At 29.6% G+C, this 27,140-nt stretch overlaps 1 protein-coding gene across 1 annotated transcript in view; it reads left to right on the forward strand.

The window, feature by feature from the left end:
* LOC142321180 (uncharacterized) overlaps window positions 1–27,140 on the forward strand; it is a 355,594-nt gene that overhangs the window by 65,545 nt on the left and 262,909 nt on the right. Inside the window, exons 3-5 of the mRNA XM_075359173.1 lie at window positions 1,721–1,912; window positions 15,121–15,140; window positions 15,676–15,839. Coding sequence (XP_075215288.1) covers window positions 1,721–1,912; window positions 15,121–15,140; window positions 15,676–15,839 — 376 coding nt within the window. The remainder of the gene's footprint in view (window positions 1–1,720; window positions 1,913–15,120; window positions 15,141–15,675; window positions 15,840–27,140) is intronic.

Consider the following 27,140-nt stretch of genomic DNA (forward strand, 5'->3'; position numbering starts at 1 on the left):
TTCTGGCTTCCTGAATTGCTGGCAATTTTGTCTGAGACGCCGTTTTGAGTCAACTAGATCTATCACTTCTCTCGGATAGGTATTGTTTCTGGTTGAATGTACATTTTCAGGTGTAGATCGCAATACACCTTCCTGCAAGACCGACTTTAGATAGTACGTTGCATAATCAATATCTTCAGGGGTAACTAGGGGAAGTGGGTCGATCTGTTTCTCCTCGATCCAGTCCTGATACGATACCAAATCTGTTCGTTTCATATGCAGGGTAGGCCTCCTTTTCCTCTTCAAAACCGTCGTGCTCACTGTAAGTAAAATGGTTGAGTGGTCGGACGTCAAATCATAGCTATTTTCTACTAGAGTGAATGCAGATGTTAAACCTGAAGTGGTTAAAAAGTCAAGTAAATCCGGGATCTTCGTTAGGTCCGTAGGCCAGTATTTCGGCTGAAATCCCGATAATACGTCCAGATGTAGATTTTGAACACACCTCCACGATATCCTTCCCCTGCTAGTTGTCAACTGCAAACCACACAACGGGTCTATCGCGTTCCAGTCCCTCAACGATAAACCTAGTGTATGCAAAGTAATTGGAGAACAACTCTTTAGTTATAGTATAGTGCGGAGGACAGTACACCGCGGACAGTCTTATAGGTCCCAATCAATCTGAAACTTCAACAGTTGTTGCCTGAATCTGGCTAATGCAGGAACCTGGAAGTTGGTGATGCCTAAGAGAATTCCTAACCAGTATCGCAGTTCCACCATGGGCTCTCCCGTCTGGGTGATTTGTTATACACACTAAAAAACCTTGAAGTTTAAGGTAATTCCGGTCTGTAAAGTGCGTCTCTGATACTAGTATTATGTCCAGAGAATTGGTAATGGCATAATTTCTAGTTCTTCCCACCTAGAAAGCAGGCCGTTTTTATTCCATGCAACGATCCGGAGAAATTATGTCATTAAGATTTTTGAAAGTACTTGTGTAAGCAAGGTTATTAGACTTCTAATCTGTTGTACTAGGAAAGCTATATTTGATGGAAGCCTGTCTAACCAGTCTAGATTATTCTCACCATTACGGCCAGCTGCAGTAGCATATGTTCTATAAAGAGAAATCAGGCTTTGCGCTGACGGTCCCAGGCGCTCTGTGACACAACGTGGAGAAATTTGTATCATCAAACACGAGGCCAGTCGCCCTACGTCTAATGATTTAACTGTCGGAGCAAGTTGTGAGTTTCAATTCCTCTTTTGCGTTCGTTTCCTCTCTAATATTTCTTGGTATACTCTGCAGACTCGATAGTTTGCCGGATGGTCGGATTAACATAAAGCACAGGTTGGAGGAGTCCCTGCCCTTCAGCTGTTGGATGGCCTTCCTGGAACAATAAGCTGTTTGATTGTCTTCCCCACCCTTTACAAAGCGGAAGGGCTTCAGGCTATTGTTAATTATTCAAGGAGATAATTCCGGACAACCAATTTGGTTCCAGATACGTCCACTCCACGATCGAACAATCTCTTTAGCCTTCAAGATCATAAATGGATGTCTCGAGAAAAGGAAATTCTGTTCGGCGGCATTCTTAGACATCAAACAGGCCTTTGATGTGGTATAGTTGTCTGGCTTGCTCTATAAATTAAAATTAAAACTTTCTCAATCCTACTACCTTGTCTTACGGAATTATCTTGAGTGAGGTTTCACTCAGGTAAGATGTAATAAGTTACCGAAATTCTTTGAGATTAGGTCGGTTGTCCTTCAGGGCTCTGTACTACGTCCTGTGTTATACTCCATATTCACAGCGGACCTTCCAGCTCTGGAAGATTGCTTCGACACTACATTTTCCGATGAAACTGCTATCCTTGACATCATCGAAGATGATGTCAATCATCCTGATGATCCTGGCGTCAATGATCCTGGCGTAGCCTCGCGGGAGATGTAAATGGCATTACATCTTGTCTGCGCATGGCAGAAAGAATAGAGGATTAAAGTTAATCAGGATAAATCAAAGCATGTCACATTCGCCATGCGAAAGGGTGACTGTCCCAGTGTTTACATGGATGTTGTCTTGATCCCAAAAATAGAGGAGAGTTTGTGGTACCTAGGACTTCACCTAGATCTGCATTTTACCCGAATGATTCACATGAGGATGAAGAGAAATCAACTAAACGAGAAGTATAGGGAACATTGGCTGCTACGGAGAAACTTACGCCTCACGTTATCCAATAGATTACTGATTTACAAGGTTATCCTACGACCAATCTGCACTTATGGTATGGAACTGTGTGGAACAGCAAGTAATAATAACATAGATACCATATAACGCTTCCAAAATAAAGTAACGAGAGCAATTGCAGAGGCACCATGGTTCACACGGAATAATGAAATTCACGAATATTTAGAGCTTCTGATGGTTCATGAGGTTATGAGACAGCGCAATGTTACGTACCAGTAACGACTTGAAAATCACGTCAACCACTTAGCAATCAATCGGCTTGATAACAGCAGGGACGTCGAAGATTGAAATGTCTCCATTTGCTTGAGTTAGGGGATACTGCGTGACAATTTGATAAATGACAACGCCAAATCTGGTGATATTATTTTTATTTATTAATGTTTCGTTTTTGTGGACTGTGAAGTGTTGGCAGAAATTATTTTTTATAATATATTTAGATTACTGATTATGATTTACTTATTATGGGAGTTCCTTAAGAACCCCTAATCTTGTCCTCATTATCAAACTATTTGCTTATGGTTCCACTTAAGGAGCCGATTGTAAATATACTGGCTGTTGAACAAAAAAAAAAAATGTTACAGTATTATTCGTCATTAATTTCTAGAATAAAATTTCTGCTTCTAGGTAATAGATTTACAGCTAATATTAACTTAAATTTATCCTATTTAACAGTTAGTAATAGAATTAAAACTACTAGCACACAACTAGTCTGATAAATAAAATTATAAAACTGAGTATCAGATTTCTTTATATATTTAAATTCAGCATTATTAGGTTTTATAATTACATCAGATATTGTGGTTTGAAGTGTGAAAACCAATATTAAAAAAAAAAAAAAAAATTATTTATTCTGTTTTAGCCAGTATAAACAAATCACTCAAACACAGTTACTTATAATAGATTTTGTAACAATACAAATGTAATATAATTAAAAAACCATTTACTTCTAATATTTGTTAGGTAAGTAGATTTAAAATTTTAAATGTGTTTTTTGGTAGAACATAAAAAAAACAGTAATTACCATTGTGTTAACGTTTTCTATTGTGTATTGGTACTTAGAAACTTAAATGTTTATTATTTGATAATTTTATGGCTGTTTATAATTAACTTACATCGTTTCCCTTTTGATGCGGAAATTACAGAATAAATAATAACTCAATAAAAGAGACTGTGAAACGAATTTATTTAGAAAATGAGCAGATAACAACTTAGAGTATTTTATAGTATTTATGATGAAGTTATAAAAAATAGGATAAAAAAGAATTTGGAACTCAAGTGGTGAAGGAACAATTTTTGATTTTTATAAAGAATGTAGGAAGGCCTCGCAGCTTGCCATAGACTGCATTGATTTTAATATTAAAATTCAACTCGTAAAATTATGGTAAAACTGTTTATTTAAACTTATAGATGCAAGTTTTACACGTAATGTATAGATATTTTTTATTGCAGTTATACATTTATAAGAGTAAACAATCAAAAGTACTAAGGCCTACAGTGCAATAAATTAATGCTGTAGCTATAAGCAGGCGAAGTTGTTTATATTATTAAGGTTTCTTTAAAAAATAAAACCCATTAAGCATCATGAAATACGAGAAAAGTTCACTGCTAAGTATTTAATGTACTTATTTCGTCAATGAATTTTTCAGTGCGGTAAATTGTTTCGCTTTCTTCGTCCCCAAATTAATGAGGGAGTTTACATCTGAGTGTTTAAAGTGGTTGAGAGTGCCTCAAGTTTAAATTTCCCTTGCTAAATTAAAGAATTCAATCGATTTTCTTTTCATCTCCGTTTAGCTTCCCTATTTAATTTTTCCTTTACCTGATTTTTTTTTTTTTGTAGTATACATACTGAAAAATGCTAAGGTGTTTTGTTTATAATAATCACAATTTATACATTTAATTTTTAAGAGATTTCTGCTTTGAAAAATCATTAGTGTAACTATTTTTATTATTTTTTTTTAACTATCTTCTTCAACATATTGTTGACAACATATAATTATTATTGGTTTGTTTGCTTGGTATCTTTGTTTAATTACTTGTGTGATTTGTGCCCTTATAAGTGTTGAACGGCGTTACTGATTTTTATTAAATAGGTATCAAACAAGGAAGTAAAATTTACTTCACGAGAAATAGAATGATAGAGAAAAAAAACAGAATGATAGATGCTTGACTCCAATTTCTACATGTGTTTTCTTTTCTTTTACTCGTTATTTGAAAAAAACAAAACAAAATTGCATATTTGCAACAACTAAAACAGATTTCAAATGTATTTTTCAGTGCTAGTTAATAATTTTATACTTTTAACAGATATAAACGTTAAAATATACAGTCGCTAGCAAATGAAAATAATAAAATAATTATTTAAGACAAATTATAACCATTAAATAATTCAATTAATATTACTTTCTGCAGTAATAAAAAAAAAAAATAATAGTAAATATTTTAAGGAAATAGGATATTATTGAGAATAAAAAGAAAAGAAAATGAATTAAATTCATAAAATATAAAAGCAAATATAAAATAGTTTAATATATGTTAAATATAAAATAAACACAAGTAATAAAATAAATATATAAAAGTAATTTTCTTTTTTCCTTCATTTTAACTTTTTGAAGTAGTCGCTAAGTTTAAAGCAAGTAAAATCTTTTACTCACTTTAATTTGGCACCGATTTTAGATTTTAATGAAGAATCAAAGAAGCATTCTTTTTGCTTTCTATTACAATTTTTTTTTTAAATCAGTTATTTTTAACGTTTTTTTTAAGCTTTTAAATTTATTTTTATTAAAAATATCAATAAAACTAAAAAAAGCTATATAAGGAAAAAACAGTTTGGAAGAAATCTTAAAACCAAGTAACTGTGCTTTGATGAAAATATGAAAAGAAATATAAACAGATGACAAAATAACTTGCAAAAAGTTAGGCTCTTTGCAGTGCAAGAATGTGATTTATTTTTTGTAACTTACGTTTTCAAAACGAGACTATTTTTAAAATAATTTCCTTAAGTTTTCAATAAAAATTATTCTAAAATAGCAGGTCGCATCAAGTTATACATCATTACTTTTTTTTCCAATTTAATATTAGGCAAAGATAACGAAGAATAACGAAAAATATTCTCTATTTTTGTGTGTGAACAAAGGAATGTTTCGCTTGAAATATTGTCTCTTTTATTTACATGGCAAAAACTAATTCAAAATACTGCAGTAGATAGAGTTCTACTACAAAACATAAAAAAAAACGTTCACACAGACGTTCAATCCGTTTAATAATGAGTAAAATATTTGAACACATGGAATTAATAAACTGATAGGTCGAATTTGGAACATTCCCTTTTCATGATTCAATTTAATTTTTTATCTCACATTTTCTTTCATTCTATGTATGTAAAATTGTATTAATGTAATGAAAATTTTTCTAAGACAATGAGTAATTTTCCATTTTTTGAAATCTATATTTTGGTTATCGATATCTTATTTTAATTTATATTATATTCTTATTTTAAATCGAAAAAGTGATTGCAGCTAAAATATATCAGTAATGATATTTAATATGCACCTAGTATTGTGTTACTTGAAGACCTGAATATCACAATTGCGTTTCAGTGGGCAAAGCTTATTGATGTAAAAAATATTTGATTTGTAAAAAAAAACTATATAAAAGTCCATTTTTCGTATTACTTTTCCCTTTAAGTCGAAATTATTTCTTATATCTGTTTATTATTTTTAATTAATTTTTTGTTTCCAGAAGTGAGTTTTGATTAAAATCATATTTATTCAAAATTATAAACGATAACCCACGCTGACTTAAAAAGGGAGGTAAGGGAAAAAATGGTTTTTAAAATGTTAGTTTAAAAAGAATTTATTTTATTCAGATTGTCTGAATCCGTGACGGTTATTTAAAAGAAAAACCTCCAGCAATATTTTCCGTCGTTAGTTTTATAAATTAATTTTTTTTGAGGTAATTCTAACATCATAGGAGATCTAGGTTCATTTACAGTGTAACCTGTTATTCATAGATAAATAAAGTGTAAATACTGCAGGCAATATTGTTAAAAATACTGTATTTTAAAATTACGACTACGGATATTCTTTTATAGTTTAGAGAAGAAGATTAAAAGAATGAATTGTAGTTTTACATAAGAAGCTTAAATGAATGAAATGGTAAATGAAAAAAATGTCAGATTCTTGTCGAGAATTGAAACACTTAATATAGGAAGCCAACATGGTACCTGCTATTAGAGACGGTCTCGTATTATATGTTTTATTTTCAAATTAAAGCTATTATGAAGCCTCTTAATAGCTAGAAAATCCTAGCAGAAAAAACATATCTGTAGACAGTAGAGCTGTTTTCGGTTTTATTTTATTTATTTATTCTTTGGTAAACTTAAATATGCAACTTGGATTTTATAAGAATAAATATAAAAATTTTTACAGTTTCGGAAAAATAAAACATGCTAACCGATTATTTCAAATTAAAATGTTTAAAAATCTATGTGTGCATACATTTGGAGTAATTATATTACAGGAATTCGTTGAATTATTTCCAAAGTATGCTTATACCAGAATGTTTTACATGCTTTGTTTTATATATTTGTCAAAGATAGCGGAATACTCAGTAATACAGTTTAATTTCTTATTATGATTCTCAAAATTTAATTTAATCATTCAATAAGCAAAAAAAAAAGAAAAGTTTATTATTCATGACAAGAATAATGTAGACTTTTGTTGAATAACTTCTGTGCTATTCTGATATATTGAAATATTAGAAATTATTATGCTTTGTAATTATTACATTTTTATATTTATATTTTTATCTATTTTCTGTTTAAAATGATTTTAAATACACCGATTTTATTTAATTACAGCGTAAGAATGCTTCGTTAACAATCCCTTACCTCTACTTTTCATGTGACAACCGTTTTATAACAGTGTTATGTGGATTTAGTTTTTAAAACAAGGATCTTGGTCAGCACAAGTTTATAAAACTTATATATAGTTAAAGTCTAAAAAGACTTTCAGAATACATTGCATAAAAGTAAAAAAGTCTAGGCAACAACCAGGATAATATTGCAGAAAAGATCTGAGAATATCGAATCTCTAGGCTCAGTTCTTTGAAATTAAAATATATATATAATTAGAATTTAAACAGTGTATTAGAAAAATTATATGATAGATATGAACAAAAGAATTCTGATGATCAATCTTACTGAGGCAGCGTTACGTACTGTGACAGTATTTTCTTTGAATTATGAATTTTTACGAGGAACTTCAAATTTGATTATTTTTCTTAACAACCAATTTTAATTATTTTTTTTTCAGAAAACATATTTTTTACTGCTGTTTATATTTTCTTAGAATAAAAAATTACCAATTTTAACTAATTTGTTGTTTAACATAATATTTACCGTGAAACCAAAAAAAATGTAAATGTAAATAAATAAACATAAAACAATTTTCATAAAATTAGAAATGTGATGAGATACATTTTAAACAAGGTTCTTTAAAAAAAAAAATATTTATACTTGCAGTTTCTTTTTAAATCTTATGTAAAATCTGTTTAATTATTGAGCACTACAAATTGTGGTAAGAGAATGTACCAGTAATAAAAATTCCTTTCTTACCAAATTCTATCACAAATTCCGATTTTATTGAAAACCACTTTAAATTTTATATATATAGGTTTTATATATACATATATATATATATATATATATATATAACCTAAGAAAACCCAATATATATATCACCTACGACCAAATATATGTAATCTAAGAAAACCGTACTTCATGATACGTGAAGTCGGTTTTCTTAGCTTAACGCCAGAAATTGTCTTTATTTAAAGACGCACGTGAATCAATTGACATATTCATTCCTTTTTAAATAGAGTAGGAAATAAATATTTTAAATTGAAATTTTAACTTTTTTAGTTTCTGTTTCAAAAAAATCTTTAGGATTGCAGTGTGTGTGTGTGTGTGTGTGTGTGTGTGTGCGTGCGTATGTGTGTGTGTAATTTTCACTATAAGCTGCTGTCTACCAGTCAAACGATTGATTCTAATCTCTACTGTCAACAATTGGAAGGATTACGCCAAGCGATCGAGATAAAGCTATCAGAATTGATCGATAGAAAGGTGTCTATCACAACGACGTAAGATCTTATACATTTTTGCTGACCAATCAAAATTGAGAGATGTTGGCTGGGAAGTTTTGATGCATTTCCCATATAGTCCTGACCTTCAACCGTCTGATTACTATTTGTTTCGGTCTCTACAAACTCTCTTAACGGTATAAAGTTGTCTGAGAAGAGAACACTCACAGAGTTTTGACAGGTAGACGCCTGTGAAAATAATTTAAACAGTTTTTTGTTCAGTAAGTCAAAAGTTTTACAGTGACAGGTCTATGATTTTACCTTAAAAGCAGAAAAAGGTTGTTGATTAATACGGTACATACTTGGTTTGATTTAATCAACTTTATTCGAAATATAAAAAATAACTTGCATTAAGATGCGAAGAAATTTTTTCACAGATTTATTATTTAAAATTTCTAAAAACGTAATAGTTGTTGAAATATCTAATAAGTCTTTTCCTTTTATTAATTAATCATTCAAAGATAATAATATATAATTAATATTGATTCAAATAGTCACCCAAAACCTCCAGTGCGTCTCTGACTCGACGGTTTTGTGATAGTAGCATATTTTAACACTACAAAAATCCAGAAATGGGCAAGATTTTTCCTAATTAACCTGAGAAAAAGTGTATTATGTTTAATCATTTTACTATGAGTTTTCGCTATCTGAACCAACTTTGATTTTTTATTGTAAACACTTTATTTATGAAGTGTTTTTTTTGTAGTTTTTTATAGTATAATGTCATTTTACTCTTATTCTCTTTTTCATAACTGTTGGTTCTGTTGATATAGGCCGGATCCAGCTAGTTCTATGCTGAAAATTCCAGAATACATAAAATTTCATACATACATAAAAAAAATCATAAAATTCATTCATACACAACTAAAATTAAACTAAACTTCATTCAAAATTCGTTCAACTACACCTATCCCTTATGTAAATTTGTTGTTTGATAATATGATGTTTTTGTGTTTCTGGAAAAAATAAATGTTATATATAAAAATGATTTATTGTAATGAAGGCCTTGGTTACGTAAGAAAAGTTATCTATTTATTTTTATTAGATTTTTTTACTCAGTTATTATTTAATTATACAATATTTATTTATTCATATTGAAACATTAAATGTTTTACTAGATATTAATAAGTATAATCTTATTCTTTATATTAACGACGAGAGAGATATGAATAAAGCGTACCGTTATTATGCAAAACAATATTATGAGAAAATGAAGTTTTAGATGGAAAATAAATTGAAAAGCAGCAACTACTAAACAGTTATTCAAAGTAATAGTGTTTACTTGTAAAAAACAGGAAAATTGATAGATGAGATTATTATCGTTGTAAGAAACAGCTTAACTCGTAACTTTATATTTAGTTTACTTATAAAGAACTCATTTTTATAAATAAAATATTTATGTGTACGCTTATTAAAAGAAAAAATTATTTCTTTAAATTTCACGAAAAGGTTTACATGGAAGTTGGATAGGAAGTTATTAACTTTCATATTCTGTCATTGATTTTTTTTTGTAGAAAATTAATACTTTCTCTTTCTAATAACTTTATGAACATAAGCCTATTTACTTATTTCTGTGAATTTCGAAGCAAAGATTCAGAAATTAAATTAGTCTGATTCACGACGAAACTACAATTTATGCGACAACTCGTATAATTACGAGTTGTCGCATAAAATGTAGTTTATATTAATTAAATATGTAGATGTTATTTTGATAAATGTTTTAGAAAAATAATGAAAAAATGTAATACTTAAATAAAAAAAATATAAATAATCAATATCATTTAAATTTTTTATGATAAAAGTAGTATAATTTATGGAAAAGTTTTATAAATATATACTAGTGCGTTCGCGTGCGTATGTGTGTTTATGTGCGTTTTGTATTATATTATGCCTGCCGTACATCACTTTGTTTGGTGTTAAATCCATAACTGACCCACTCTTGTGCAGCTTAGGTTATAGATAATGGATAACTCTATCTGCTACATTTGCATTTTCACGGTACATGAAGTTATGTACACAGAATAACCAGTTCAGAGTAAATTTATTAATACTGTAGTTCAAACAAATATTGATTTTATTCTCTTTTAATATTTTACATAATAGAAAATATTTTATTCTGCTTAGATAGTAAATCTTTTAACTGATATTTTTACACATGATTAATTAGGATGATTTATCGTTTCTATAATTACTTAATAAATCAATAAAATTTATTATTTCTACTCTTAACTACATTAATAATTTGTATATTGTTTTGAATGAATTACTTCCCGTTTCCAATATTGATAATTTTATTTTTTGTATATTGTTGATCTCTGTAGCGGAATGGTAGCGTCTCGGTTTTTCATCTGGAGTTCCCGAATTCGAATTCCGGTTAGGTTATTTTTTCGCACGCTGTAAAATTCAATTATAATCCACCATCGGTATCTGTAAGAGGACGTAATTCTATTATTACTGTGTATACAAATTGATAAACATATTGCGAATTCCCGATAAAATTTCTGAAACGTTTTTCGTAGAGAATTTGCTTTAAAATTTTGTTTCTTTTACTGATTTTCGACTCTTGAATTGTAGAGCAAATATTGAGCAATTTTAATTATAAGAAATTCCAACGTTTCATTTAGGGTCGAGATATCCTGTCCCAAATTTAAAATTAACCATATATAAAACTGTTTGTAGATTTATATATAATTCTTTTGCTTTCCTCGAACTATTTTATGAAATGAACTCAAATTATATATTATAAAATAGATGGAATTGGACCTCCCTTTTAAAATGATGAAAAATATTTTTGTATACAAAATCTTTGAAAATAATATTTTCTTTTTATATTCTATACGTGTTAAAATTTATTACATATTAAAAGTCGCATTTTTAAGATACCCGCTCTGTAATTATGTTAAGTCCATTCAGAGAATATAATTAAATTAAGTTTAAGATATATTTTTCTTATTATCGTCAAAGCCAATTTAGGCTACATTTTCGATAAATGATAATCCGATACACGGGTATTATATGTATGTATAAAACCAAATTATCAAGTTTTATAAGGAAAGCAATATTCATACACACACATGAAAATCGAGGGGCGTTAATAGAAAACTATGAAAGTCAAGTTAGAAAGACTGTCTGAAATTTCCACTATCAACACGTATTCTATCAAACCAACATAAACTACATACAAATCAAGTTGTTATGTACTGTTGCCGCTGTAAAACCCATGTATGGTACATAGAGTTTCCGTGATCGAAGTTCGCTTGGGACATCAATGCACTCGAGTTCTAATACAGTTAAATATCGTGGATTAAGTGCCCAACTTATGTATAGCAAAAATAAAATTTCATAAATGATGTAATTTTGTATATAACAATGCAAAATAACATAAACCATGAAGATAAACAAAAAGAATATTATTTTCTGTATTTTTTATGATGCATTTTCTTTTAGGCCTCTGCTCAAGGGAGCAAAATTATTATGACTAACTGATCTCTCACTTTGATATATAATAATTCACACCTATTTGCTTATAAGTACTATAAACTTTATTTTTTATGCTCAATAACAGTTACAATTACAATCGGCTCTCCTGCGGAGCCATAAGTAAGTTTCCTGACAAAAGCATATAATAAGAAGGTCCTTAAGGAACCCCCAAAATAAATAATACACAATAAACAGTTGCAAGCAAACTTAAAGCCAAATATGAAATTTCATGCTCAGTCATAAATCACAAACTATTAATTTCAGCATAAGTACTATAAATCTGATTGAATTTTTTTTTAAATATTAAAAAAACAGAAACATTATACGTCATTAACAGAACTATATCGAGTCTCAGGTCGTTTTGTTTTTGTGTTTATATGATTATTTTGTGTCACTATAATAATTGAAAAGAATATATAATTAATTATTACTGATGAATGATGAACAATATATATATTAAGAAATAATCATTTCTTAGCTTCATTGACGATCATAAAAAAAATTCAACTATTATATATTTCAGTCATGGTTACATATTGGTACGTTTCCCAATGTTTCGACTAATAAAAGATACAGCAAGGCTGAATAAAATTAATATAAACGCATGCCATTTTTAATTAAGAAAAATACAAATCTGTATTTAGTATTTTATGTTTATTTTGATTTTTAAATTAAGAAAAATCTACTGATATAAGTTCTATTACTTTCTTGTTATTAAATTTTATTTTTCCAAATGTTTAGCAGTTGAATTGTACAATAGTTCAATATTTTTATATAAATTGAAGTGCATATTTTATTATTTATGTTATCTTTTCCAATTATTCTTATCAATAATTGGTACAGGTGCCGACCCTAATATAAAAGAGCCACTAATCTGATTGTACTTTAACTTAAAATATTAATTATTATGTAATACCTACTATGTATTATGGTGAACTGAGTGAAGATGCCGTAAAGAATTATTACAAATGATATTTCCGATTACAAGCTTGAATGATACTTTTAATAACAATCAGATACATGAAAGTAGCATCAAGGGAAAGGAAAATTCAAAACATTTGAGTGGTTAGTAAATTTGTCGTATCGTTATTGATTTCATTGCTAGGGAGAGAAGAAAGAAAATGGCTGCCAAAGAAGACAGGATACTTTTTCGCTTGCTGGATTTTCACACCTGCCAAGTCTGTTATTGCAGTGCAACGTAATTTCAGAAGGAAATTTGGTGAAGATGTAACCAACAGGGTCAATATCCGTAAATAGTATTCTGACTTTAAAGCATGGAGTAGCAAAAGTCTACCTGCCAACCAGCAGTAATTGAGGCAACTGTGGAACACGTGACTGAGAATTTCGTATTAAGTCAACAGAAGAAATCCATCACTACAACCAGCAGAAAGTTAGACATCCCTCAACCAAAAGTGTTCAAGATTTACGCAAACGTTTGCGGTTCCATACTTACCGTCTGCAATTATTGTAGGCCCTAAAACCAAAACAAAGCAAAGCGTCTGTCTTTCTGCGAGGACATGGCAAATTTAAATTGAAGCTGATGGTTTCATGGAATCATTGGTGTTCAGTCTTAAAGCTACCTTCCACTTGTCGGGCAAAATGCATAAATATAATCTCAGGATCTGGGAACTCACAGAGATCTAATATCACAGGGAACTCACACTGCACATGTGGTGTGATGTGAACCTAACATAAAGCAAAATATTTTGAGTTTCCCTTTCCATTTATGTTATTTTCATATACCTGAGGGTTATGAAACCTACATTATTCAAGTTTGTAATTGGAAAGATCATTTGTAGTAACCCAATATTTAGAGATGAAATAATCTATATTTTGTTGGATTTGACAAGCTGATATACCACCATATATATTTGATTCGGTGAAGAAAGAAATGAACTTACAACTTCACTTTATATTTTCTCGAGTAGGCCAGATATGGAATGGTTGATATGCTTGTGAATGGTTATTTCATTTTGGCAATTGACTAATGACTAATGTCAGCACTTTTACGAACATTACGGTTTAGTTCTTAACATACGTATATATATACAATTTTTTCTGTGTTAAAAATTGATCGTTTGTGAATGCATTATCTTAGGATTCCTAGTTTTGGTAGTAGATCAGATTATTATTCTTATTTTAGATATGATATTTTACATTAAAGACATGCCTATATAAGTTTGATAACGAGTGGTAGGCACCGAGACGTGACTCATGAGTCACTCTGAAAACGATAACTCAAAACAACAATAACCATATCGGCGCAAAAAATATGTGCACTCAACTTTGATGCTATGTAGAAATAAAACCGTACAACTAATTTCAAAACAAATTACATCACCTTTTCAATTATTTTATTCTGCGTTTAATAATACTGAACCTTTATTGCTCATTAATTTTTTTAACATGAGTTTTTTTTGGATGAGAATTAAAAGTACTAATTTTTAGATTTCTTTTGTCCATCATGAATTTGATTGCTTGTACTATAAAACCATTAGACCAGCCATTAAAATATTTACACAAGCTATATACCTTTCTATTTCCTTATTATGTATGGAATTTCATCTTGGATCTTTAATTGTTTTTGGATTGTTCGATTTATAAAACCATGTTATCTTTTTGAATCTATACGGTGTAGAAACACGAGAAAATTTAAATTGATGAATATAAGATTTGCTTAAAAGCATTGCTACCCATAAATGTTTTAAATTGTAAATATAAACATAATTTTTTATTTGTTAATAATTCATTGCTTTATTTATATACTTATCGTTTTAGGCAATCCCAGGAGAAACGTAAATTTAGCTTAAAAAATTTAAATATGAAACATTTAGTTAGGTGTCCACATGCCCAAACGCAGGCCTCTTGAATAGATAGATACATTTTTATCTCAAGAAAAACGTAGGCAACAAGAACGTTAAACCAATTAAAACGATATTACTTCTTATCAGCAAATTGTAAAGGCTTTCTAAATTTCTATTTATAAATAATAGACAGATCTTTCATGTAACAACAGAATACAATTAGTAGTTTCTTTCATTCCTATTTTATTTGTTGTTTTGGTGTGTGTTTTACTTTTTATTATTAACCTAATTTATGCCGCAACAAGTACAGTTTTATTTTATTTTTATTTTTTTTGTATTAGATATATATTTATTATTTAAATCATCATGTTTACTGATACTTTATTGCTTTAAAAAAAAAAAACTCAATCATATTAATTCAATGGGAAAATTTATATTTTAAAACTGTATATGATTTTTACATCATACTTTCTTAAAAAATGTTTCAGTTTGGAACCAAATAAACCAGGTAAAATGAATTTTAACCATATCTCTTAACTTGCAGTATTTTTCTTTCTTAAAAGTGATCTGATATATAAGCGATTGACTTGCTCAGAAATTTTATTCAAAAGTTTTTTATGCTCGACTATAGGATGAAGCGAAATTGTTTCCTTTACTTACGTTGATTGTATAGTATAGTAAAGTAAGGCTGAATCTTTTTATCTTTGATTCAGTTGATTGACAACTATATCTGGGTAGTTTGCACTATTTCCTAAAACCGATTGGGAAACTCCCTATTTATTTCGTTTCATCTTTTTTTCTTCTTTAGGGAATAAGGAAAGTACTTTTTGTTAATATTATTTTGCCGCTTTTGCTCCGTGTATTTATTATTTTAATTTATTTTAATTTAAAGCTAATCGTAAAATGTGAAAACAACCAACCTCCTTAGCGAGAAAACATTTTTAAAAACACAAAATTTTCCATTTACTCGTACTTATTATTTATGTAGACATTTTAAAACGAAAAAAAAATGTTATTTTTATTAAAATATTTTTATGTTACAGATCAAGGAGGAGTGGGAACCGAAATAACTGGCAACGAATTAGAAGCCAGCTTTCCTCCAGCTCAACCGCCACAATTTGCAACAGAAAATTCTACGCTGATAACTGCCCAAATTGGCAGCACTGCGTTACTTCCATGTCTAGTTCACAATATTGGAGATGGCGTTGTAAGTTCTGTTTATTTAACATTTTATTTTTTAAGTATTTTTATAACATTTTTAATAACTATAAAAATAATCAATAAAAAATTAGTGATATTACATGAACACGATTGCTTTTGTAACGAACCATTCTCTATTAACAAACTGATCTTTTTTATACTTAAGGACCAATATCCAATTTTAATAAGATTAATATATAATATCCAATATTATAATAACATTTAAAATAATAATATACTAACATCGTTGTTATGATGTATATAACGTGTCTTTAAGAGTAATTTAGAATTGTAATTAAAATAAAATCTGATTAAACATAATTATAATTGTCCAACCACATTAAAAAAAAAAAAAAAAAAAAAAAAAAAATACATTGTACGCTATACTAAAATGTATTATTACGTAAAATTAATTTAGTAATGCTGTTGCTTTAAATCTGATGATTATGAAAATGTGTTAAAAATAATGTATTAAACCATAATAATTACCTTATCTTTTTTTTTATATTGCTTTGAATGGTGTCGTTGGATTAAAAGCACTTAGCTTAAATGCCGACTCCTTTGCCGGGATGTTTGTTGAGAAAACAAAACTATTTGTTGATGGAAGAGTTTGTATGACGCAGTAGATCTGTTTCTTCAACAAACAGTTAGTTTAAAACACATGAACTACAATAGGAGGACAAGGAAATCTTATATGAGAAGTTATAGGGTGGTACAGATAAGCTGGTGTGAATTGGGTTCATGAGCATACAATGAATAGTTAAATCCTCCCAAGAACAGCCTGAACCTTTTGATTTAATGTTTTGTCTGTACTTAAACGCGAAAAGTATTGTCATTAGATAATGTTTTATAACAGATCCGAGATTTGTCAAGAAGAGAGAGATTGTTTACTTCTCTTAACTATGTAACTTTTCCTGGATTACAATATTTTAATGTTTATTCATGCGTCTTTATTCATCACCATTAATATAAACAATGTAAACATTTCAAGATTGATAGATTGTCTGTAGAAGTTAGTGTAATTTTATTCACTCAAATTAATATTTTAACTTTTTATTTTCATTTATCAAATATAGTAAAAAGTATTTTCCAAAGCTATACGAAGACCGTATTGGAAAATATCGTGTCATTTAAATCACAAGCCTGTATTTTTATCAGCTTATCATCGGATGTACAATAATTACTCAGAAATTTATTATTTGTTACTTAGCTTTAATAGCATTTTGTAGTTTATTAGGGTGATAAGGTAATAGCGTATTATGATTTTCTTTAGATGGTAGTTTTTCAGTGTGTTTACCCCCCTTTTTTTTTTTAAAATGTATATTGCACAATCTTTTTGAAAAATTAACCAACAGTTATTTCAAAAAGTAAAAAATACACCACCATCATTTAATTATGGTATTTTAAGATCGTAGCTAAATTTTCCAAAATTTTAATATCACATTTTCATCTGTGAATGATTAAGCGGTAAATTCAGTAGAGACGTACTATGTAGAAGGTTTTTGTAAAATTATATTTGATAAAATAGTAAATTTTTATTAAAAAAAATTAGAATTATTAGATGAAAAGTGATTAAAATTATTTTGTACAATACATGATTCACTTCTATACAGTATACAATATTATTACTTATTCTCCTTCTTTTATATTTAATGTCTTACAATAAATTGTTGTTATGTAAAAGTAAGAGAAATAGTACAAATAAACAAATTTATGAATTAAATATTACTATTAATTATATTCATTAAAAAACAATTAAACAAGAAACATTTATTATACTAAATTTGAGCAATAAACAGTATTTCTGGAGCAACGCAATGATTCTATACTTCATTTCAACAGCATTAACGATTAGCAATAAATTAATATTTCAAAATCAGAATTCCTCAAATTTTAATTTATCCTATTAATTAAATTGACGTATGTATATTCATATTTGGGGAATGCTATGTAATAAATATTACAACGAAGAGTGCTATTAATGCTTACCGTTCAGTTAAACAGTATTAAATTCACGTATGAAGTCAAATAAATTTATTTCGGTTTGAGTTCTACTAATTTGTGTGGTATGTAAATATCACAGAAACTGCATATAAAATAATAATAATAACAATAATAATAATATTAGACGATTGACGATTAACCATTTATAACCTTGATTAGTGAATTAATTATTATTATTTTAATAATGTGAAAATATACAAAATTTTCATAGCACACAGTGGTGTAAAACATACCGTAGTACTATGCTATTTGTAGAAAGAGGAATCAGTCTATATTTCATAAATTTAGAGAAGATATTTCATGGAGTGAAATGGAAGAAATGATAGTGATTCTTAAAAGATAATAATTAGAATGAGAAGAAAGAAGGGTAAGTAATATTATACATAAGCCAACAACAGCAGTAAATGTAACTAAAAATACGTCTGATATGTCAGATATGTCTGACTCAGTGCGTCTAGATCGAGGTGTTAGGCAAGGATGCTGCCACTCATCGACACTGATTAGTGACAAAGAGTGTGGAATGAAAATAAATATAGAAAAACTAAGTAATATGAGTAAGTAATAAAATTTAATAGTGAGGATAAGTAAAGGAAGAATAGGAATATAAAAAATTACTGATACTTAAGGGAATACCTGGAAAAGGACTGAAGGATTTCAATGGAAGAAAAAGGAAGGACAGCAATGGCAAGAGAAGCCTTCGGTAAAAAGAAGAAATTACTGTGTGCGGACAAAACCTGGAATTACAAAATAGATTAGTCAAATGTTATGGATGTAGTTAATATCTTGTATAAAAATAAAGTATGATCGATGAAGTAGAGGGAGAGAGACAGCATTTTTTTTGAGATGTGGGTAAGATAAGGATGGAAAGAGTAAGATGGATCGATAAAGTGAGGAATGAGGAAGTAATGGACAGGACTAAAAAAGAAAGCGCACGAAGTGTGAACTTACATATAAGAAAAAGATACACCATGTGAAAAACCACCTTCATCAATAAAAATAGTAGCTCTACCTTCAGTTTCATGCTGTTGTATTTTTTTTTTTTTTACTCTTGTCTGGCGCTTTCGTCGGCTTTGGGATGACGCAGCGTTTTTTTTGTAGGTCAGTTGTAGTTTCTGAAAGGCCTTGCAAATGGCCATCTGGAAGACACCGAAGCGCTGTGCACGCTTCCTTTGATAAGCATCCAGATATTGTTCAGTATATTTTTCTAATGCTGATTTATCAATCTTTCGCTGACGCGAAGTTGCCGGTTGCGGCTCAATTTGCTTAATCCAGCGTTAGGATATGTGGTTAAAGGAAGTAGAATCTTGGCAACTAGATTGGAAGGTTTGAAAAGAAAGGAAATTAATATACGAGGTGAAGATTTGAAACTAAAATGGGACGTATAAGAAGGTTTGGGAAGGAAATGCATTGTGACAGCAGTGGAGTAAAGGACCTGCCGCCAGGTAGAACATCAGTTGATGATGATGCTATGCTTTGTACAACCTAGAGTCACTGCGGAACTACGATGACCCACGAGTCGTAATGTGCTCGCATTACTGTTTATGTTGATACAGTATAATCTCATCGACGGTATCTTATCTTGGCAACGTTTTTATAACGGATGAGATGTAACTCAGACAAGACTGGTAAATAATAATTCGTATAAATGAATTAGGGCATGCTTAACAGGTTTCCTGTAAATTGGAAATAAGCAACGTACAAAAACCGTTAAATAATCGGCTTTAAAAATAATTTCAGTTAATGAACAATTATATAAAAATTTTAAAGTTGAGAAATTTTAACAGTCCAAATTAACAAAAATGCAGAAAAATGAAACGCTCGATTCTTAAATCATAGTGGTTTACTTAAAATTAAAGTTCATTTTTGAGGAGAAACGGAAGCTAATTATTTCTGATTGGTCAATCTAAATCGACACATTTTTAGTTTAAAATAAAAAGTTTATTAAATATTTCTTTTGCCTTTCCTTTTTTCCTTTTTATTAATTATCAGCTGTTTAACAAATCTCATTTATTGAATTCATTCTCTGTATACAGGTGAGATAAAACGAGAAAAATACAGTGTTGAATTTTTTCAAACATTAGTTAATTTTATTTTTTATTTTTATTATTTCTTTATTATAATTTTAAAATAAAATTTCAATATGTGCAAAGCTAGCGGTATTGTATAAAAATGTACTTGGTTTATGAATTAAATAAATTCATATTAAAGACATTACTAAAGTTTTAATGTAACCCATTCTGAAACAAAAGAAAAAAAATTAATAGTTGTATGTAATGGTGAGAAAAATGATTTATGCACGTTGGGGTATAATATATACATTAAGTATTTTTGTTTTTTTTATTCTACTTTGCGTAGTGTCTATCCGTCCGTTGTTTGGGGAGAAACAGTGGTTTAATAAAACAAGGCATCATCCGAAAATAATTAAAAACTGTGATTCAGATCTTTATGACGAAATTCTATCTACGAGTTTTTATTTAACATTTTTTTCATTAATATCTATGTAGGAAGATCAGAATTAAATTCGTTTATTTTAAACAATACCTTTTTCAACCTTACTTCGAATGACAATTAAATTTCTTGTTTTAGAGAAAAACACTAATAAATAATTTTATCATCTCGATCATCAGATTTTTAACTTACTATAAAGTTCAATTTTTAATTCTATATAGACTGAAACGAACGAAATAAATAATTGAAGAATGATATATATATATATATATATATATGCGGTAATGCTATTACAGAAAATGTTTAATTTGGTTTCATGAAATACGTGGCACTCCTACAAAACAAGTATATTCATTTTTAAGCTAGCGAGTAGGCTACTTTTCTCATATCAGGTATACAGAACGGTTTTATTCTTGCCAATAAAACAATCATTCAGTTTACCATAAGAATGGGCTGTAGTCTTTATCTGTAATTATTATCTTCAGAGAAAACATATTTGATTAGTTAATCTCTCTATACCTCAGTTGCATGACATATGTTACAGTTACAACGATAATTGAATCGGATAGTCTTCTTCTTCTTCCTCCAGTAAGGCTTAGGCATTCGTCTGATCCGAACTCAACATTTCGCCATCTCATGTTAGAGCGTCATTTTCAACTCATTCCAAATGGTGCGCAATGTTTTTGCCATTTTCGGAATAGTATCATCTGCCATGCGTTGTAATTGTTGATTCCAGTCTTCTTTATGTTGTATCACTCTTTGTTTCAAAGATCGTTTAATGTCTAACTCATCGCGAGCATCTTCATTCTTCAACTGATCCCTCGAATTCCACCCATTTGTTGATCGTAGGAATCTGATTTCAGAGAGAATCATTCAGAATTTATTTCATCCATTTTATCTGTATCTTTGTTACTATTATTGAGATGTTTCGTAATTTTAATAGCAGAAATGTGATTACCATGTACATAGCTCTCTATTTCAGGTACAAAATATTCCCATGCCCCTTATGAGCATATATATATTTTTTTTTCTGAAAAAGATGTTCGTTTGTCTGAAATTATTAAAGGTTAAAAATTCTTGCAACCGATTTCAGTTGCTATTCATAATGCTCACTTCATATTTTCCAACAACCCTTGTAATGTGTCTAAGCCTTCAGATTTAAATAGGGCATTCAGATTTCCAGATACAGTAATATAGTCTGTCTTAGAATTTCCATCAACTACTCGTTGTAAATCATCATAAAAAATGTCACTTGCATCCTCTTCTCCTTTTCTGACGCATAGACAGCAACTATTGTTATAATTTTGAAAACATCTTTCACTCTTATGGTCATATTTCTATCATTAATGAAAGTATAATTTTTTGACGTCTCCACGGTACATTCACAAGAACCGCTGTATCTGATTTAGCTTACCCCACTTTTAACTTACTCGACTATAAAGCTTGTATAGTGTTCCAAACATCTTTTACCTATCAATTTATTTTTTGTCTCTGTTATAAAAGCAATGTTATTTTTCTTCTAATCTAAAGTACGTTTAAGCTCAGCTTCGTTTCTTGCGAGGCCTCTAACTTTAATAAATATCTGTTTCTCATTGCTAAATTTAAAATTTATTTACTACCCCTTTTCTGTAAACGTTTTTCAGTTATCATTATATTCTTACAGTTATCTCCATTTCCATTTTGAATTCAATTAACCCTGTTCAAATTTCATCGTTGAAACAACTGTGTAACAAAATTTCCCTCGAAGAACTACCATCACCTCGTGAGCCGTTCATACTTCCGAAAGTACGGAAGTTACGATCACTGAAATGGGTTTAAGAAATCAGGATCACATCAAACTATTCAGTAAAGATCAGAGCCTCTCGGTTGATACAACTACCGAAGAGTTATGTTTAATAGCCCCAAATATTCTGCAGATTTACTGATTTCATGTGTTTTTTCAGCCTCAGATATCTCGATAATTCAGCTGATTTGCTGTAAAATAATTGAAAATTTTTCATGGACGCAAACACTTATAACATTCAGCTAATATAGTTAAAAGTGTATATATGCAAATATTCAATTTAAACGTAAAACTCAGGCCATTGATGTGATACGTACTTTTATTTGTTAACGAGATTATTTGTATGGATAGAATTATACTAAAATAATATAATAATATAGATATAATAATAATAGAATGATACTAAAAAAGCCTTTATGAAGGCTGGTAAGCGTGTTAGATTTAGTATTGATGCTACTACATAATTACTAAGCTAACAGTAGATTATTAGAGCAGGCTATATGTAGTCATAGGCTATGTAATGTAATCGAGTGGCATGGTAAGGAAATGTTATACTAGATTTCTACAAATAAAAGCAAACAATGTAATTTAGTCCAGGTTATTTATATTAATTAAAATCAAAATTTATCATGTCTTTTTTAAGAATAAACTTTAGTAATCTGCCAACTACTGTATATTAGTTTCTGTTTTATATAATCTATAAAGTTTAAAAAAATTATTTTTTTCTGAAGGCAGACTGATTTTTTAAATCTTTTCAATAGTTTTACGTACTTTTTAATAATATAATTCATTAAAGAAGTAAGATAATAGTTAATTTCTAAAAGAAACTATATTATCTGCAATATTTGCAGAAATCTGCAATTATGCACAAAACGTTTCTCTGAATAATTGACGGATTAATTTAATTATAAAAGAAGAGAAAGAAAACAACCTTATGATTATCAATGCGGATTTTTCTATCATTGAAATAATTGTAGTACGTACTTCATAAGCGCTGACTTTTTTTTTAATTTTAAAATTTACGTTATTTGCATCTTAATTTTGGTCTCAAGAATTTCAGATGGTTAATTTTACCCTTGGAACCGTTTAAAAATAATTCTTTAGAGGTAACTTGAAAATAAAGCATTTCCATAGATATATTTTTGTAGAAAATATTTTGCTCATATTTATGTCCGTTATCAGCTTTTAAATGCTGTGCAATTATGAATCACTGTTGAATTTTGGTATTCCACTTTTAATTAATACCAAATTTTATAAGTTTCAAACAAGTTTGTTTGTCGGTTTGTATAAAATGGTGACTAAAATTTGTCATTTGGTTTTTGCGAATAGTCTTCATCAGGCTGGGGCTGAAGAAAACTATTTGATACTTATTTTTTAATAACAATTTTTTAGCCATTTTCTAAATTAATCAATCAACTTAAAAAAAAATTATAATGGAAAATGTACCTGATTTTGCTAAAAATGACATTTTTATAGAAAATTTCACCATACGTCTTAGATACGGATTTATGATTAGATACGGTATTTGACTGTCGTACTGCCTTAGAAATAAAAAAACAAAAAGCAGGAATTAGAAAATTAAAGAAGTTATTTCTAATTTAATATTTGCACAGGGAATTAATTCTCCCCCACCAAAATTAATTAAACCAAATTACCTTTACCTCTGATCTCAAAATATTTATTAATCGTTTCTCATTAATATAATTATTATAACAGCATTATTCACAATAATAATTATTAATTAACACGTTAATAATGTATTTTATGTAGCTAAATACGTATGTTATTTCAAGAAAAATACAAAAAACATCTTGTACGTAGTTATATTTATACAATTGCTATATACTCAGTCAGGAATTTATTAATTGCATATGGTATTTTGATGATTTTGTACGTACATGTATATGCTTGACGTGGCCTGTTACACGTTTGTACTACAGGTTAGGCTTTGTTGCTTGCAACTATGCTATGCTACAAAGGAATGCATTTCAATATACCTAACATCGGCTTGATTATACTTTGAAATGACTATGAATGTTGTAAGCAATATTTCACTAAAATTTGTTTAGTAATATTAATCCTAAAAAATTATAATGGTTTTTATTAATTTTTTTTGGTCTTCAGTCATTTGGCTGGTTTGATGCAGCTCTCCAAGATTCCCTACATAGTGCCAGTCGTTTCATATCGGTATACCGCTTACATTCTACATCCCTAAAAATGTTTTTGCATATTCCAAACGTTGCCTACCTGCACTATTTTTCCATTTTGACTGTCCCTCCAACATTAAAGTGATTAGTCCAGGATGCCTTAATATGTGACCTATAAGTCTGTCTCTTCTTTTAAGTATACTTTTACAAATGTTTCTTTCTTTATCAATTAGCCGCAACACCTCTTCATTTGTCACTTTATCCATCCATCTGATTTTTAACATTCTCCAATAGCACAACATTTCAAAAGCTTCTAATCTTTTCTTCTCAGATACATCGATCGTCTAAGTTTCACTTCCATATAAAACTACGCTCCAAACATATACTTTCTGAAAAATGTTTTCGTGACGTTTAAATTAATTTTTGATGTGTACAAAATAAATTTCTGAATGAAGAATCGTTTCGCTTGTGCTATTCGGCATTTTTATCGCTTCTGCTTTGTCCATCTTTAGTAATTCCCAAATAACAAAATCCTTCCACCTCCGTAATCTTTTCTCTTCTTATTTTTATATTCAGTGGTTCATCTGCATTATTTCTACTACATTTCATTACTTTCGTTTTGTTCTTGTTTATTTTCATGCGGTATTTCTTGCGAAGGACTTCATCCATGCTGTTTATTGTTTCTTCTAAATCTCTTTTACTCTCAGCTAGAATTACTACATCATCAGAAAAACGTACCATCTTTATCTTTTCACTTTATACTGTTACTCCGGATCTAAATTGTTCTTTAACATCATTAACTGCTAGTTCTATGTAAAGATTAAAACGTAACGGGGATAGGGAACATCCTTGTCGGACTCCCTTTTTTATTACGGCTTCTTTCTTATGTTATTCAATTATTACTGTTATTGTTTGGTTCCTGTAAATATTAGCAGTAGTTTTTCTATCACTATACTTGAACCGTAATTTTTTTAAAAATGCTGAACATTTCATTCCAGTCTACGTTATGGAATTGCTTTTGTAGGTCTATAAATGCCAAGTGTGTTGGTTTTTTTTCTTTAATCTTCCTTCTGCTATTTATCTGAGCGCTAAAATTGCTTCCCTTGTCCCTATACTTTTCCTGAAACCAAATTGGTCTTCTCCTAACACTTCTTCCACTCTTCTCTCAATTCTTCTATACAAAAATTCTAGTTAAGATTTTTGACTGTATTTTTCACATTTATCTACTTCTGCTTTCTTTGGTATCATGACTATAACACTCTTATTGAACTCTGACAGAACTTCCCCATTTTCGTAAATAATACACACCAGTTTGTATAATCTACCTATCGCTTCCTCACCAGCACTGCGAAGTAATTCTACAGGTATTCCGTCTATTCTAGCAGCCTTTCTGCCTTTCAAATCTTTTAACGCTCTCTTCTTAAATTCAAATCTCAGTATTGCTTCTCCCCTTTCATCCTTTTCTACTTCCTCTTTTTCCTCTATAACACCATTTTCTAATTCATTTCCTCCGTATAACTCTTCAATATATTCCACCCATATATCGACCTTTCCTTTCATATTATAAATCGTTTTACCATCTTTGTTTAACACATTATTAGATTTTAATTTATGTACCACAAAACTTTCCTCAACTTTCCTGTATGCTCCATCTATTTTACCAATGATCATTTCTCTTTCCACTTCTGAACACTTTTCTTTAATCTACTCTTCTTTCGCTAGTTTGCACTTCCTATTTATAGTATTTCTTAATTGTCGGTAGGTCCTTTTACTTTCTTCAGCGCTAATATTCTTTTATTTTCTACGTTAATCCATCAGCTGCAATATATAATCTGATATCCAAGGTTTTTTCTACCACTTCTTTTTGTTCCACCTAGTTTTGCTTCTGCTGATTTAAGAATTTCCCTTTTAACATTCTGCTATTCTTTTTCCGTATTTTCTACCTTATTTTTTTTATTCAGACCTCTTGCGATGTCCTGCTCAAAAATCTTCTTTACATCCTCTTCCACAGGCTTTTCTAAATTCCACCGATTCATCGGAATCCTTTTCTTCAGGTTTTTAAACCGCAATCAACATTTCATTATCATTAAATTATGGTCGCTGTCAATGTCTGCTCCAGGGTAAGCTTTGCAGTTGACGAGTTGATATCTAAATCTTTGCTTAACCATGATGTAATCTATCTGATACCTTGCAGTATCAGTTGACTTTCCATATGTATATTTTTGTATTATGATTTTTAAACTGGGTGTTGGCAATTACTAACTTACACTTCGAGCAAAACTCTATACGTTGGTCCCCACTTTCATTCCTTTTGCTCAGGCCATATTCACCCACAAATTTCCTTTCTTGCCTTTTCTAAACCTTGCATTCCAATCTCCAACGATTAATAATTTTTCGTCCCCTTACAGGTGTTTAAATGCTTCGTCAATTTCTTCAAATACACATTCTACCTCATTATCATCATGGGTGCTTGTAGGCATATAGGCGTTAATAATCATTGTAGGCTTAGGCTTTTATTTAATCCTTATTACAGTGATTCTGTCACTATCCATTTTGAAATACTCTACTCTCTTCCATATCTTCTTGTTCATTACGAAACCTACTTCTGCCTGCCCTTTATTTGAAACTGTGTTAATTATTCTAAAATCAAGATCATAAGTCGTTTTTCTCTTCACACAAAACCTCGTTAATTCCTACTACATCTACATTTAATCTATCCATTTCCCTCTTTAAATTTTCTAATCTACCAACCATTTTTAGTCTTCTAACATTCCAAGCTCCGACTAGTAGAATGTTAGTTTTTAATTTTCTGGTGACCCCTTCCTTAATAGTCCCCACCCGGAGATCCGAACGGGGGACTAGTTTACCTCCGGAATATTTTACCAAGGAAGGCGCCTCCATCTTTGTTATATGAAAATGCAGAGAG

This window comes from Lycorma delicatula, chromosome 3 (assembly GCF_047948215.1).
Source record: "Lycorma delicatula isolate Av1 chromosome 3, ASM4794821v1, whole genome shotgun sequence".
NCBI lineage: Eukaryota > Metazoa > Arthropoda > Insecta > Hemiptera > Fulgoridae > Lycorma > Lycorma delicatula.